This window comes from Varanus komodoensis, unplaced genomic scaffold (assembly GCF_004798865.1).
Source record: "Varanus komodoensis strain SLA01 unplaced genomic scaffold, ASM479886v1 scaffold7_3, whole genome shotgun sequence".
In the NCBI taxonomy this organism is placed as follows: Eukaryota; Metazoa; Chordata; class Lepidosauria; order Squamata; family Varanidae; genus Varanus; species Varanus komodoensis.
In genome coordinates this window covers 16290627-16307387 of record NW_025336480.1, presented here as the reverse complement: position 1 = coordinate 16307387, position 16761 = coordinate 16290627, and the positions used below count along the sequence as shown (strand labels likewise).

At 41.9% G+C, this 16761-nt stretch overlaps 1 protein-coding gene across 2 annotated transcripts in view; it reads left to right on the top strand.

Moving 5' to 3' along the window:
* FLT4 (fms related receptor tyrosine kinase 4) overlaps positions 1–16761 on the top strand; it is a 120720-nt gene that overhangs the window by 86972 nt on the left and 16987 nt on the right. For both annotated transcript variants that reach the window (XM_044454113.1, XM_044454112.1), the window contains exons 13-23: positions 1351–1710; positions 3663–3809; positions 5082–5213; positions 5519–5625; positions 6129–6264; positions 6926–7030; positions 12197–12310; positions 12514–12602; positions 13374–13533; positions 15282–15376; positions 15805–15927. In XM_044454113.1, the coding sequence (XP_044310048.1) occupies positions 1351–1710; positions 3663–3809; positions 5082–5213; positions 5519–5625; positions 6129–6264; positions 6926–7030; positions 12197–12310; positions 12514–12602; positions 13374–13533; positions 15282–15376; positions 15805–15927 (1568 nt within the window). The remainder of the gene's footprint in view (positions 1–1350; positions 1711–3662; positions 3810–5081; positions 5214–5518; positions 5626–6128; positions 6265–6925; positions 7031–12196; positions 12311–12513; positions 12603–13373; positions 13534–15281; positions 15377–15804; positions 15928–16761) is intronic.

The window sequence follows — 16761 nt, the reverse complement described above, 5'->3', positions numbered from 1 at the left end:
TTACTGAGATTATGTGCTTGCGGTCAGCCCTGTGTTAGTACAAGTGTAGTCTTCCCAGAGAATGAGGAAACAGACATCATTGGAAGATACTGCTTATTCAATATCAAAAGCTAGTGCTGAACTAGATATTTGCCCATTTCAAGATCATTCAATGTAAAATTTATATAATATTCCATTCTATTATTATATATAATAATAATACTGAAAGAGAGAGAAAAAGAGTCTCAAATGCCAATAAATTTTCATTTTAATGGCAAAACTCTAATTTTGTTACTCACATTTTATTTTTGCAACCAAAATTCTGCCACTAGGACCATGTATTTGCCACCTAAAATCATGCTTCAACATCATGACAAAAATTTGAGATTATAAACTGAAAAATGAGTTTTCAACCAGACATTTCAAAATTTGAATTTGGCGATACTCTACTTGCCCATGTTGGATTTGAATTTGCACCATGTGAATTTCATATTGGTTCCATGTGTAGTGAAAATGCAATTTTTGTAGTAAACTTTATATGAAGGAATCAATATTTGAGTTATTAATAGCTAAAACCCAGCTTGAATACTGCTGCAGTTTAAAATGGGGAAAGCTGTCCTGAAACTGCAAAAATGAAAATACAAGTCCAGTTCCCCTCTCACCTTTGCTGTAACTGAAGAAACCCAAAATCTCTTCTACAAAAAGCTGGAGTATACAATTCCCCAGTGTTTTTGGTGCAGTAGCACCCCCTAGTGCCCTCCTCCATGAATTGATAGCATTATTTAGGTGTCTGGTTTTCTGGAAAGAGTGTATCATATCTAGATTTACATTAACCCTGCTTAGCTGTTCTAAATTCAAGGTTATGGCTTCCTTTATAGAGTCACTTCATAGTAGAAATACTTATTTGCTTACCAGTGGGAGCCAATTTGAAACCCAACCGAGCTGACAGTGAGATAGTGAAACTTGATCTAAGTTTGAGCTTAGTTTTCAGCATGCTGCCTATTGTCTCTCTTCTCTTAAGTATTGCATCAGTTTGTCATCATATAAATGTGAAGTCATTCTTGTATAATAGTAGCAGCTTTGTCTTGCAAGTGTTTATATTGCAATCTTATTCATGGATAGATGGCTTCTTTCATCCTTCTCTATGTCTGGACATAGCTGTAAATGCAAAACTTGCCTTGGGGCCAGAATATTTGAAGTCCAGACTTCAGGAAGCTTCTTTTGTGTATCTATTTAAGTAAATACATACAAAATCATTGGCTTTGCACAATTCTTAAGCACAGAGCCATAAGGACATAGATAAAATAGTATCCCATATGCACAATTAGAGTCTGAAGCATACATTGTCTCCTTATCTTGCTTTTTTGGTAGCCATCCCAAATGGGTTTGAAATTGAGTCACAGCCTTCAGAAGAACCCATTGAGGGTCAAGACCTCAGGCTAAGCTGCAATGCTGATAATTATACCTATGAGAACCTACAGTGGTACCGGCTCAACCTCTCAACGCTGCATGATGAGGAGGGCAACCCACTGGTCCTGGATTGCAAAAATGTCCACCACTATGCAACTAAGATGCAAGGCGAGCTGCACTTCAAACCCAACTCCAATTATGCTGCTTTGACACTTACCATCCCGAATATCTCACTAGAAGATGAGGGAGACTATGTGTGCGAGGTGCAAAACAGGGAGAACAGTGAGAAGCACTGCCACAAAAAATACATCTCTGTGCATGGTAAGGATTCCAGGGAAACTGCTCATCAGGTGGGTCAGTGGGACTGCTTTGATACTGAAAGATGTATAAGGAGATCAGATGGCCAGAACAAAGGCAGAGCGACATGGGCTTCACAATTCAGACACTCAGATTTATCCTAAATTGGGGTGATCAGAAGATAATCTCTTGTGCCGCAGATGGATCTGCAAGGCAATTCTTTGCGGAGCCAAGGTTCTTAGAAATGTGCAACACAGCTTTCTTTTGATAAAACAATAATTGTTGGGACTAGTTCTTACAGCTGTAACAACACTGGAAAATCAAGGAAGAAATGGCTGTGTTGGCAAATTAAATGCTCCCCAGCTATATGTCTAAATTATTACTGCTCTACAAGGCTTGTGCTTTTGTGAAGTAGACTTGTGATTTTAAATATCTAGAATTGGCAGTAACTGAGCTTATCATTATTTTACTAGACCAGCTAGTAACAGTAGGAATATTGCTAAACCTCTTATTAGTATTTCAAATACTCTTTGATGAAAATTAATTGCCATAACATTTTATTCTATGGATATGGGGCAAATATATTATGTTTGAAGTTTTAAGAGTCATTACAAAGTTAAAATTCCTAACTGGATATCCATAATAACTTGATCTCTAAAGGAAACCATGACTAGAAGTATACCAAGTTCCTGCATACCAGTCCTCTCATTTCCAGGCAAATAGATGGGGAAGAAATGGAGGTAGTGACAGATTTTATTTTCTTGGGCTCCAAGATCACTGCAGATGGGGACTGCAGCCAAGAAATTAAAAGACGCTTGCTCCTGGGGAGGAAAGCTATGGCAAATCTAGACAGCATACTAAAAAGCAGAGACATCACCCTGCCAACAAAAGTGCGTATAGTCAAGCCTATGGTTTTCCCAGTTGCAATGTCTAACTGTGAAAGCTGGACCATAAGGAAGGCTGAGCACAAAAGGATTGAGGCCTTTGAATTGTGGTGCTGGAGGAGACTCCTGCGAGTCCCTTGGACAGCAAGGTGATCAAACCGGTCAATCCTAGAGGAGATCAACCCTGACTGCTCTTTAGAAGGCCAGATCCTGAAGATGAAACTCAAATACTTTGGCCACCTAATGAGAAGGAAGGATTCCCTGGAGAAGAGTCTAATGCTGGGAACAATAGATGGCAAAAGAAGAAGGGGATGGCAGAGGATGAGGTGGCTAGATGGAGTCACTGAGGCAGTTGGTGTAAGCTAGGTGGACTCTGGGAGATGGTGGAGGACAGGAAGGCCTGGAGGAGTGTTGTCCATGGGATCGCGATGGGTCGGACACGACTTCGCGACTAAGAGCAACAAAGTTCCTGCACAATCCAAGATCATAGTTCGAAATGGATTACAGGTTCTAATATAAAGGGAGACTCCTGCTTAATTCTAACTATTGTTCATGTTAGTGCTGCTAACAATTAGCCTTGGCAAAGAAAATTCACACTTTCAGCAGGGACAAGGGAATGGAGTGAGTACACAGCTGTCTCACTGTAGACAATTCCTAGTAGCTTAACTACTGTGAAGCATTTGGGAATGTAATATTTACATTGACTTTGAGAGGGAAAACTAAGATCTTTATCACATTAGGCCACTTCTACCTGGAGTGCTTCTAGACAAGGAGTTTTATAAAGGATAAACAAGGAGTTTATCCATTGCCTTGCCTCCTTTATGAATGTTTACATGGGAGGTCCAAATAACATTGTCCCATCACTTTCCCCATCTTTTTAATACAGAAAAGCCATTAAGGAAATAAAAATGGAACAACTGTACAAAGTCTTATTGGCAGCACTAGGAATCAACTGTCTGGAAGCAGGCTAGGTTTCTTTTGTCATTTTGTTTTGTTTTGTTTTATGGGAGCCAATATCACATTCTGGAACTCAAGAAATGGCTTTTTCTTTTAGTCGCCTACCAAATTGTTTTCTCAATGTTATTCCTTTAGCTCTTGAAGTCCCCAGGTTGAAGCAGAACCTGTCAAACATCTTGGTGAATGTGAGCGATTCCATAGAGATGCGCTGCAAAGTGGATGGCACATATATTCCAAACATCAATTGGTACAAGGATGAGAAACTTGTAGAAGAGGTCTCAGGTATGATGGATTGAAGAGATCTTTGTGTGGGAAGATGTGGGACATAAATTGTACAAGCTCTGAAGCTTCCAGTCTGGACTGGAGAGTGTGTGCAAGTGATGGTGTGTGGATGTGTATGGTTCAATAGGAAACAAAGGGCTATGGCGCATTGGTGTAACCAGTGTGGTGTCATAAGCAGAACATTAGGCTTGTACAAGGAAGAACTGAATTCAGATGTCCCTATGCAGCCATCAAATTCTTTGGAAGATTTTAGATCAATCGTGGTCTCTCCGCCTATCATTTGCAAGTTTATTGTAATGATATAATGGGCAACTGCAGCATGAACTTACTGAAGGGTGTAAAGTTTGTGGAGATGCTTCTAAATGACAAGGAGGCAACCCCAACTTCACTTCTGCAATTTTCTGGAATTCCCTTTTCTCCACAAAAGTTAATACTTCTGATGGGCAACAATCCAAAGGAGCCATTTCCATGTATGTAAAGGAACCATAGTCAATGCTTGAGGTTTCTGTTGTTTTCACCACTGAAGTTCTTAGAGTGGTATGGCAGCATACTTTTAGGATTACACAATTTGCCTCATCAGTTCCAGGATCAAGAGTTACAGGAAAATCTCTGTTGGCATACACTGTCCCCTCACCCCCCTGGATCATTTTGGATATTTTGGCTCCTTTGGATAATTTTCATTTTGGGAACCTGCAGCGGCAAACCAGGGCATACCAGAAGATGTCTTTAGAAAGATTTATTCCATTAAGCAAAAATCTGTGAGATTAGTTCAAGTGTCCCACTGGAAATGTTTTCAAGCTTCCTCTGGCTGTGAAACTTTTTATCTGTAGCAGCAAAGACTGGAACCTTGCTTTTAATAACCCAGAAGAAAACTGTGAATTCAGACTTTCCAGGAGTAATTAGAATATTCTGCATTAGAAGCCACATTCTGTAATTTATTCCATGCATGCTTCTTTTAGTTTGATGCTGACATATTGTCTTCCATGTGGGTTCTGTCTTCTTGTGCTGCAGTTGGGTGTACCTGCCTTCACAAATAATAATTTTATGTCTGGAAGTCAGGCATGTCTCCCTGACAGGGCCCAAATGCCGACAGCAATGGTGAGATGATGGATGGTAAAAAGGGGCTGATATCGCTCACATGACAGCAAGGTTTTCATTCCAGTTCAGGCTTTTGCATTCTAGAAAGCTTCCCTGTCAGGCCATAGCATGAGAATCTACATATCTTCTCAGCACTGCTAGTTCACAATTGAAGATTCCTTCTTTGTGTTTCAGGGATTGACCTGGCAGATTCCAATCAGAGGCTGAGTATCCAAAGGGTGAGAGAAGAGGATGCTGGCCTTTACCTGTGTAGTGTCTGCAATGCCAAGGGCTGTGTGAACTCTTCTGCCAGTGTCTCTGTAGAAGGTACTGTTACTCAGTTCGACCTTTAAACCTAAGTAGAGGGAAACGCCTTTGCAAAGAAGACAGACAGAGAAGAAAGAAAGGGCACATCCAAAAGAGCATCTCTTCATCCTGTTAAGGCAACGTCTTCCTCCTTACTCAAACACAAAATAATGCTTTCCTATAAATGGCCTAACCTTAGGGAAATCTAAAATATTCTGAGCCACCTTTCTGTAGTTCTTTCTCTTGATGTGTCTTTGGATTTGTTCTGTGCCTATTTTAAGATGTCATCTACAGCTAATTCTACCATTGCTGTTCCTGACCCATAGGCTCAGATGACAGGACCAATGTGGAGATTGTGATTTTAATTGGGACAGGTGTCATTGCCATCTTCTTCTGGATTCTCTTGATCCTCATCTTCTGTAACATTAAGAGGGTAAGTCCTTGTTCATCCTGGCTTCTTTCAGAGACTGATCTGGGGAACAGCAAACAGCCTCATGAACAAATTATGCCCCCACAGCACAGCCCCCTTAACATTCCATTCTGATCTGTTTGTGCCCCTTGAGGTACCTAGTTTTCGGCATAACCAAAACATGGCATTAGTAAATGCAGTTGAGTACAGCTGGAATTGTACAGCTGGTAAAAGGAAAACCAGTCGTGCCTAGCTAATCAGATTCCTTATGTCATTTGCCCTCAGGAACTAATCAAGAGAAAACTGGAGAGGGTGGAATATATGCTGTCTCTTGTCTCTCAAAAGTTGACATCTCTCTGTCTCTTTCTCTCAAAAGTTGTCCCATTTCTGCTGGGATGGGACATAATCTTCTTGCTCTGTCAAGCAAAGCCCAGTATTAAGATTCGTGTCGGGAGAACTGCACAGCAACGTATTTCCATTGCAAAACTACAGAGATGGATTAGGTTTCTTTCTCTCCTCCCCTGCAGCCTGCACATGCTGATATTAAAACTGGCTACCTTTCCATTATCATGGACCCAGGTGAAGTTCCTTTGGAGGAGCAATGCGAGTATCTGCCATACGACTCCAGCAAATGGGAATTCCCCCGGGAACGACTTCGACTAGGTACAGTGAGGCATATGGTTTGCTAATGAGTAAGGGATACGTTTTCTTCTTTTCCAGTTTACCCTTGTCATTCGGATTGCCATTTCAGACAGCCAGTCTGCACTGCAAAATACACTTGCACAAACAGTTGCCCAGTCAGTCTCAGGATGCAGTGTTTTCCCTGTCCTGACAAAACACCCCTCAGGTTCCAGAGGAGTCTGAGCATGCAGCAACCACGAGACTGCCAAAATGTCGAGCGGCAGTGGGCAGAACAGTCATGGCACGTTCATCCTTTTCCAGCCTAGTCCAAGGAGATTCCCTCACCTTTCCCACGCGCTCCACTCAAGGGCCATAATGGCACCTCACTTTAGCTAGCTGTTTCCTTCCGCTGTTTTGTCGACACTGAGTCTGCCTCATTTCCTTCTTTCCTGGCCCTTCCTCTGCAAATGCAGCCACCTGGAGATGGTGAAAAAGCCATTCCTTCCTCTTCCTTTTTCACACCTTTTCTTGTTTTTTCCCTCAGTTTCCTGTTTTGTTTTGGTCCCATTCAAGTTACTGTTTTGTGAGTTCTTTGAATAGTCATATAAAGTGAGTTTCTCGTATTGCACCCTGGCCCTTTTTTTACTCTGCTTTTGCCATTGGAGCTATTACTTTTTTACCCTGTTCCTGGCTTCTTTTCCAGGTAAAGTCCTGGGCCATGGAGCCTTTGGAAAAGTGATGGAAGCCTCCGCATTTGGAATTAATAAGAGTAACAGCTGTGAGACGGTAGCAGTTAAGATGCTCAAAGGTAGGCAAGATAAATGGCTTTTGTAAACATCTGAGTGTTAATTACCTGTCTGGAAACATCAATCCAGTTAATGTTTGTATCTGGAGGACAACCTTCTCATCATTTAAACAAATCCCTCCTCATCTCCTGAATGCTCTCTCTCCTTATACTAGGAGTTTCCACACACCTAATATTTCTTCATTGATGTCAACAGGGATTAAATTATCTTCTTTTCTGTACACTGTTTCTTGACTTTTTTTTATGTATATTTATAGGCCACCTATAATTGCCAAGACCTTCCTAGGCAGCTTACAATGTAAAACATACTGACAGTAAAAACACATTAAAAACCAATTAAAACACAATAAAATAGATATCTATAAAAACAATTAAAAAGGACTTTTGACTCTGTTCATCTTGCCAGTATCTACTGAACCAGCCTTCTCTAACATGGTGCCCTCCAGATGCGTTGGTGTGCAATTCCTGTAACTCCAGTGGCCGTGTCCCACACACCTGGAGGGCAGCAAGTTGGGGAAGGTATTCTAAACAGTGTTTTATTTCTCACATAGCTATCAACTGCTTTGGAGCTGGCTCTTCAGCTTCATTATTTAATGGGATGGAATGAATAGTTTGAAATAGAGACTATGGCAATTCAATGATAATTCAATATTTTGAGAGTTTTCATTGAAGGTAAGTTTCACTATATAAGACAGAGCCTGGCCCTCCAAGTCTTTAAATGTTATGTCGAGGTAGGGAAGAATCCAGCCCCTGAGTGTCAGGGCAGGCAGCAGTATCAGCCGTTCCTTCCAAGCATAGCCTGATTCCCCACAACAAATGAGCAGGAACAGCCGTTTACCAGGCAATAGCTTGCTCTGGTATGAATGGGATCACCCTGCAAGGTGGCTGCTTGTCTGAATAAAAACAAGAGGTGAAAAGAGCTTTGCGGTCTTCCGCTTCCACAGAAGAGTGATAAAAATCTTCCTCATTACCTGGATGATACAGACGAGTGCTTCCTAGATAGTTACCTGATGCCAGGGTAAGTTGCTGCTAAGTAAATGGCCCCCTTTTTCTGAGCCTGCTAGGAGGTGGGGCCAGTAAAAGCAGGGCAGGCCAAGCTTGACCCACCACTGGCTTCACTTTTAAACTGTGTTCTACAGTTTAATTTGTAGAAAATCTGATTGGAATATTATCCTCCAATTTTTCCTGAATCAAGGCAGTTAGGCAAATGGTTTAGAAAATCAGAAATGAGGGTACCACCACAGAGGATTCTGCTAATTAAAATTCTATGGAAAGCCTATAGTTTTTCTTTGCATATTGACTTTTTCATTTTTAATTGGATTGACTGATCTGTTAGCAGGGCCTGCACTAAATTTAGATGCATCTGTTTGCCTCAGAGCTACATTTTACAGATGGCAGCAATTCCTGCCGAACATGAGGGAAGGACTTTTCTTTTCAGTGCCGCTTCGAGACATCATGCATGGTGTCTCCCTAAAGGCTGTCCAGGCAAGGTGGAACAGGAAGGCTTTTGTGGGATGCCAAACTCCTGGGATGAGTACCTGAAGGACAGCAAAAGCCAAAGGGAGATTTTACACAGTTTTCACCCCTCTGTTTAATAAGGAAGCAAGGCAATTTAGAAGTGGGGAGTAAGGAAGAATACAGAGAGGAAGTGAGAGGTGTGAACGAATGTTTGTGGGCCCAGCACTTACTGAGGGGCTTACAAATGGGAGAAAATGAAGTGAGCAGGGGTGCCTAATTAGACCTCAGGAAAAAAGGGAAGCCGTCTTTAGCCGTACAAGGTAGTGCCAAGGAACGCAGGGGTGGGGATGGAGGAGTAGGACAAGATTTTGATATTTTGCTCACAGTACAAAGACGCCTAAGGCTAGCTTTGGCTGTTAATAATGCTGATCAATGCTTTCAGCCTTTGTCAGTATACTAGAACGTTGATAGCCCGGGAGAATATTGTTTAATAAAATGGTTGAAGGCACATACAATTAATAACAGGCATACCTAATCAATGTAACATATTAAACTGCAGCTTTTAAATCTCTGCTTATTTTAATTCAATTCTGGGATTCTTCTAAAGTTAGCATCAGCACCAATTAGGGCAGGGAGAATATAGGAAATACTCCTTTTTCTGCTTATTTCAAAAGTCTTGAAATTTCATAATGGCTATTAAAATAGAATCAGAGTCCTGGACTTAGTATTGGTAATGGAAATCTGCATTCATAATCATTCTCTTTCCAAAATGCCAGAAAGCCTGTTAAAACTATAGAGAAGCGGTTGCAGTTCCAAGGAATGAGCCATTTTTTCTGCTTACCGTTATCCATCAGGCATGTTCCTCACATGGGCAGAGTGAGGCAGTAAAATGCTGCAGTGTGCTGTGCTGGACTGCGGGAAGCTGAGTGCACCTTCTAGTGCTGCCCTGTGTTAAAAATGCCCGGCAAAGGGAAAACCAGCACTGAGGACAGGAACCCAGCCTTCCTCCCTGATGTGCTACTTCCTTTAGAATGGATATCATAAAACAAAATTGTGGCAACAAAGCCAATGTACACATTAGCCAAGCTTTTAATATGAAATGGGCAATTTTATTCTTAAGCTTGAATGAGCTAATACACTGCAAACCATAGTTTGTTATATTACAGTTATTCTTATTATATTACACTGCATTTGTATCCCAACCTTTTTGCCCTTGTGAAGAACCCCAGATGGCTTCCAGTTTATTCCCCCAACAGCAACTCTGTAAGTTAGGTCAGGCTGGGAGTCTGTGACTGGCTCAGCTAAAACTGAGTCTTTACTTGACTCTCCTTCTCTATGGCCCAACGTGATCAAGAGTCCTTTAAAATGCATGGCATGGGTGGTATCTCTACTCGGGATTTTAGTCTGAACTGTAAAGGAGCTATCCATGCTGCTGAACCCTATCCCCAAAACTGCCAGGCATCCTGGACACTTCCTCTATCCCTACCTCTGCCCGGGTTCACCCCATTCAGCCCCTTGCATGGGACAGCTGTAAGTTAGGAAGGATATGAAAGAACCGGGGGCAGCTGTGTCTTTGGCACTTTGGCTAAGATTGGGTTTCTGTACTGGTACATAGGATAGGAGCAACTGCTCTCCTCTGCTTGACTGATCTGTGCTGCCTTATCCTATGACTTCATAACTACCATGGCTCAAGAAAATTAACAGCAGTGAGCAAAATAAGCTTAATACCTGTATTGTATTGTAATCATCTTCTTAAACTTTTATTCTTGAGGGTCAGTCCTGTTAGCTTGCTCCAGCAAACAAAATGAAAGATTCTGCATTCAGAGTATTGTGCAATTTTTAAACTCTTTTTAATGTGCACTTTAATGGTTAACAGTTGCTGTTAGTGAGACCATGTTTTTAGTTTCTTCATGCCTTTAAATGCCACTTGAAACCACATTTCAGCAAGCCTCCCTGTGGGCTTACAAGTTCCCCATTTTCCTCTCTTCTTGTAACAGTGCCCCAAGGATTGCTCAGGAACTTTCATGTCTGCTTTGATTTGCCACAGCTTGCCATGCCATCTGAACTGGGCAATCTGTGGTTAATCTATGGTTAGCTTCAAGCAAACCAGCTTTAAACCACTACCCACTATAAAGAATAACTGCAATTCCAATTCATATGACTTGGCAATGGAAATGAACAATTCTAAATGTCTTATCTCAACTATGCAGGCAGTAACAAGAGGAAGTGGGAGCCATGAGCTTGGAGAAGTTTAGGCTTGTGTTCATTTGCGAAACCATCTTTTAGCATTTTATCCATATGTTACCACTGGTGAAGAACATGGAAATGGAGCTTCTATTTGTAAATTAATTCTTTAATTAAATGCATGTTCATGCAAAGCCTTACTAAGTTCTGAGATTGAAACATGTGTATAACTTCTATTAAAACCAACAGACCACATTTGGTTGTATAATTATTATTTTTTAAAACCTACGCATGTCTGACTAACTTGGCTGATAATTGGATTTTCAAAATAAACCTCAGTTTAAAAATAAATAAAATGACCCCCCCCTTTAAATACTTTAGTTATATTCCTTATAGACAAGTAGTTTTTCATAATGCATTCCTATTGCTGTTGCAAGCCCAAGCAAAGAAAGCAGAAAATAGTAGAGGAAACTGCAAAATGTTACAAATCCCAATAGCCAGGATCATACAGATAATGACAATGAGAACACAGTAGTGAGTGACATATTCTAATGGAGCAACAATGGAGCAGTTATCTCAGTGGACATCTATCATGTTGCTACGCAAGTTCTCCAGGTGTCAACCTTTGTACAGCAGCTGTTCAAGCAAACCTTTGGGTATTCCGTATGCTTTTTATCAAAATCTCTGGGTTGTAATCCAGCAGGAAGCTCTGATCCCATCTGCTTCAACCACAGTCAGGCAAATTGAACTCCCTTGCAATTCTAACCAAGCAGAAACATTTGCAGTCAGAATCCCAGGTAGCCTTCAGTGATGCAAAGGAAGGTGGGCAGAGTAGTCACCTGGTACCATTATTCCACCTGTAGTGTTCAGTGAGGGTTTCCTCCTGAGTAAATGTGACTGAACTTGTTCTGCAGGAGGCAAATGTTGGAAGGAGAAGGTTCTGTTATGCTGGCGTGAGATCCATGTAATTTTTTTAGGCATGCAGTTACTGTTTAGAGAACTTGTCAGTGCTGTGGTGTTGCAAAAGCCAACCTCTCCTGTCTTAGAAGACAGGATGTTGAGCGAGGACCAAAATCTTTCATTTATTGTGGATCATGTTAAGCTCTGCCTTTGCAACAGCATGTCTGGTTTTTGTTTAGTTGCCTGCTTGTTTGAAATGCAAGCTGTTAATCATTTAGTGTAAGGAAGAAAGAGAAGAAACCCTTGGAGTGGCCAGAGTGCAGGACTGGGTCCTGGATTCAAGTCCCCATTCAGCCCTGAAGCTCACTGGGTGACTGTGAGCCAGCCTTGCCTACCTCACAGGGTTCTTGTGAGGATACAGTGGAGAAGAGCAGGGCTCCATGAGTTGCCTTGGATTCTGTGAAAGAAAAAAGCAGGACAAAGTGGGGGAGGGGGAGCAGGAAATAAATGTAATAAATGAATAAATAGCTATCATCGTCACTTCAATGGTTTGGGGGACTAATGTGGATACGGCTGGCTATGAGGTGAGAAATAGTCATTAAGTGACCGTTGTGACATTGCTTTCAGAGGGAGCTACTGCAAGTGAACACAAGGCTCTCATGTCAGAGCTGAAGATCCTCATCCACATTGGAAACCACCTGAATGTGGTTAATCTGCTGGGCGCCTGCACCAAACCTAATGGTAAATATGCTTGGCCAGCTTGGATGGCAACTTGGGGGTGCAAAAGAAACTCTGGTATCTGATTAACCATGGACTCTCCTCTACTGTCACACATGGAACAGTTGCTGGTAGTGTGTCTGTGTCATGAAGATTGTACAGTGTGGAAGTCAAGGCGTTTCCTGGTCTGTAGAACTCCTTCTTTCTTCTTGGCCTCCCTTCTGCAGGTCCCCTCATGGTTATTGTTGAATTCTGTAAATATGGAAACCTCTCCAATTACTTGCGGACCAAACGGGAAGGATTCAGCCCTTACAGGGTATGAGACTTACTTTGGTAATATTCCTAACACTGCTTTCCTTGGATAGGGCAGATGGGATAATAACAACAACCAGAAGGCCGTGATGGATTTAGTTCAGATCAGACTCAACTTGACCATCAAAAAGTCAATCCTCTGCTTATACTACTGGCGCTGTGACTTGGTGTGTAAAGAAGCCAGATGAGCACCTAACAGGATGAGATGGGGACATGATGTGTACCTTAAGAGCGGTTCTTCTATACAGTGGAGGAGGAGGCAATTTGAAGCAGGGAAGCAGTCCTTAGAAGCATGCTGTCACTTCCCCCAGCCAGGGGGAAGCAGGGAAAAAGCAGGAGCGATTGTGGATTGAAAGCAAAAGGCAGAGGCAGAGAAAGCAGAGTAGGTCTGTCCCCATCAGGTCCTGCAGCAGAGGGCCTTTGATATCAGTGGCCAGGAAACAATACTGCATAAAGGACATTGCCCTCATGTCCTGCCTGTGGGCTTCCCAAAAGTACCTGGCTGGACGCTGCGGGAAGCAGGATGCTGGAACAGATGGATCGTTATTACAGTACAGCAGGGCTCTCATTACATTCACACCCGGTTCACAGCTCTTTGGCAGATCTGCATTCTGGTGCTGCTTCCAGGCCGCATCAGTTGCTGAATTTCCTTCTACTAGCCAGAGTTAGATTTTCCACACTGCTTAAGCTGAACTAAGGCATGTTCACAGTGCCTGATCCACTGCAGCAGCTAGTCTGCCTCATGCTAACCTTTGTGGTCTGGCCTGCTTCCTAGGAAAAATCCCCAAGATTGCGCATCCAAGTCCGTTCCATCGTGGAAGCTGTCAGAGCAGACAGGAGGAGCCGGTCTTGTACCAGTGACAGTGCAATTCTTAATAGACTCCTGATGAACAAGAGCCAAACAGCGCCGCCGCCGCCGCCTCTTATACAAGAGGGTAAAGAACTGTAACTACCCATTTCTTCCTCTTTTGGTTGCTTCCAGATGGAGAGCTCCTAGCACTACCAACCAGAAGGCACAGTGCAGCTATTCCATCTTCTCTTTATGAGCAGATTTTCTGTGATAAGAGAAAAGATGGGTGAAGCAGTAGGGATATACAGGAGAGTTGTAAGTGAAAGATGATATTGTCTGCCTTGCTTTCCCCTATCCCCAAATGTTGTGATTGAGAAGGGGCAACAGAATGATAAAAGCCTTGCCTGGAAGCACCCTTAACGTATTAACTCATTGAATTTTGATGGTGGTATTGAAAATTCAGGGAACTTGGACTGAATTAAATTGTACAGGATTTCTTTAATGTTGCATTAGTGGGACTCCAAGTATTTCTAAAACTAGTTCAGGCCAGTGAATGAGTGGATGGCATTTCCTTTCATCCTGGACTTGGAGGCAGAAGAAAAGGAGAGAAAGCAAGGCACTGTGGAGATACAGCACACTTTACATGCCAAGTGGGAGAACCTCAAGGAACCAAAGTGAATATAGCCACATTTGTAAAGCCTTGGGCCTGGGTTGATGACCCTTAGCAGTATGAAAAGTGAAAGGAAGTATATCTGGAACAGCAGCTTACATGGTGGTTACTGAGAAGTGGAAAGGGTGAGCCAGCATTCTGCCTCCTTATTCAGGCAAAACAGGTTGCATAGAATGGGGCAAAGTCAAGAAAGGGCTGGGATCCTCTCATGGAAACATCAAGGCCTCTTCTATGGACTGTGCCACCGAATAGTCTATTGTGTGCCAGCAACCTGAAAATGAGGGAAAGTATTTCCTATGTAGGAAGTTTCATGGGAATTTTTATTATAAGCTTTATACCATGGGGTTTACAGTCATATACCTCAGAGAAGTGCACAAGCATAAATTAGTATTATAATCTATGTACAGAATAACAAGCCGGGTGAAAATCATTCAAAATGTATGCACTTTGGTGTCCATTAATAAATACAGGCATGACTTTTGGACCTTTCTCTGTCTGATTCTCTAATGTTTTGAGTCCAAAAAATCCCTTTGCAATAATATGATCTATCTCCATCCTTTACTAGTAGGCAGTTGCTCTTCACACCAGGACTACATCAAACTTTCCACAATTGGTTACTGTTCAAGTTAAGATCAACCAGCTACAAAGGCCAACATCCTGCAATGACTTTGTCAGTGCCTTGGCAAAAAGAGAGACAAAATTATTTTCTTGGAGGTAGACAGTCAGTTTCCCTGTTTGTCTGATACTGGAATATAATTTACTTCATCAGAAAAAAGATGTAGAAGCCCCACTGAGGGACATAATAACCCATCTTTATTCCTTTCTGCAGGCCTAACATCTGTTTGTTGTGTCTTTCACAATTAAATGTGTAACTCTTGGCAGGTGTCAAGCACCACTTCCCCTCTAGGTAGAGACAAGTTATAGCACAAAGGGATCTGATCACTTGTCAAAATCAAAGTGTGCTTCCAGCAACATACATGATAAATACTGATGGTTTCTGTCATTGCAGCTCTGGTCCCACTAAGTTCTCTTGAACTAGATTGTGCCTGTTGATCCTCATTAATCAACTAGATCACACTATATGTTGCCAGTAAATCTAAGCTTTCCCTGGGATATTCTCAAGTAAATTTGCATTAATATAGTCTGTTATCTTCAGAAATTCACTTTTTTTCCTCTGCTTGTAACCTTCAGTTTATTACCTCCTTTCTTGCACATTTGTACAGTGGATGATTTGTGGCAAAGCCCACTGACAATGGAAGACCTGATTTGCTACAGTTTCCAAGTGGCCCGTGGCATGGAGTTTCTCGCTTCCAGAAAGGTGAATACTCCTTTTATTTATTTAAGTATGCTTTTGCTGTCAACAGCCATGGCAGAGAGATGATAAAGGAGTATAAAATTATGCACCATGTGGAGAGGTTTTTCTCCCTCTCTCAAACCAGAACTGGAGGTCATTCAATAAAATTGGTCGGCAGTAGCTTTGGGATAGTCAAAAGCAAATGCAAGAGACAGTGCATGATTAATTAATGGAAATTTCTGCCACAAGATGTGGTGATGGCTTCAATAGAGGACTGGATGAATTCATGGAAGAATCCATCAGTGGCTGTTAGCTATAATTACTATTTAGAACAGACAGATTCTAACGGCCTGAAGGAGTCTTCTACACTTTTTCCACTTTTCTGATTCATTCTTCCTTCATCGGAATCCATCTTTTTGATGTTTCTCCCAACCACTTTCATTTCTCTTTAGTGCATCCATAGAGATTTGGCAGCTCGCAACATCTTACTATCGGAAAACAACGTGGTGAAGATCTGTGACTTTGGTTTGGCCCGGGATATCTACAAAGATCCTGACTATGTCAGGAAGGGCAGTGTGAGTACTGGATTCTGGGGATGGGTGAAGCAGAATAGGTTTTACAGGCCTGCAGTGAGCCTCTGTGTCACAGATTTGTTTGTGACTGGTAGTCATTGCAACACAGAGGAAAAGTGTGTAGACTATTCTCAGAGCAGACATACAGAGGAATGAAACAGAGAAATAAAAAGGTCAAGAAGCTTTGTCTAAGGCAATAGCCTGGTGCAAAAAATACATTTTGTTCAGAATAAGTATCTGTAGCATACACCTTCCTGCTTTCACCCATCAGCTGCAATAATCATCACATGTTGCTAACCTGAAGGACCATCGTGCTTCCAGTGTTTGGCAGCACTTACCTGCAGTCCTTAACTGAACCAACACCTACATCCATTTTCTCACAATCATCCCTTGCTACCTTAATAGACATACTGTGTTAAATTCAGCAATGAGTGAGCAGACTTCTGCTTGTGTAAAGGCACTTCCCCTTGCTCTCCCTATAGCCTCCCCCCACCTGATCTGGAAAAGATTTAAGGAAAGCAACAGGTGGGGGAAGTTGCAGGAGGGAAGGGAACCATCAAGAAAAGGTGTTGAACCTGCCTCCAAAAAACCCTCTGTCTTGAAATTCTGGTCATTTTGCCACAACAAAGTATAACTTATTTTCAGATTTCTGATAATCTGAGTATTTTGAACTCAGAGGTTCAGCTGTGTTCATTCCAAGATGGATGTTGTATATTTCCAAGCTTTATATCTTACTGCTTGCCATTTATTGCAGAAATAGTTTGGATGAGCCATTTGGATGAATGTGTGAGCACAAGAGAACCCACTTGATTAGTGGGCGGCATACAAATTCAGAAA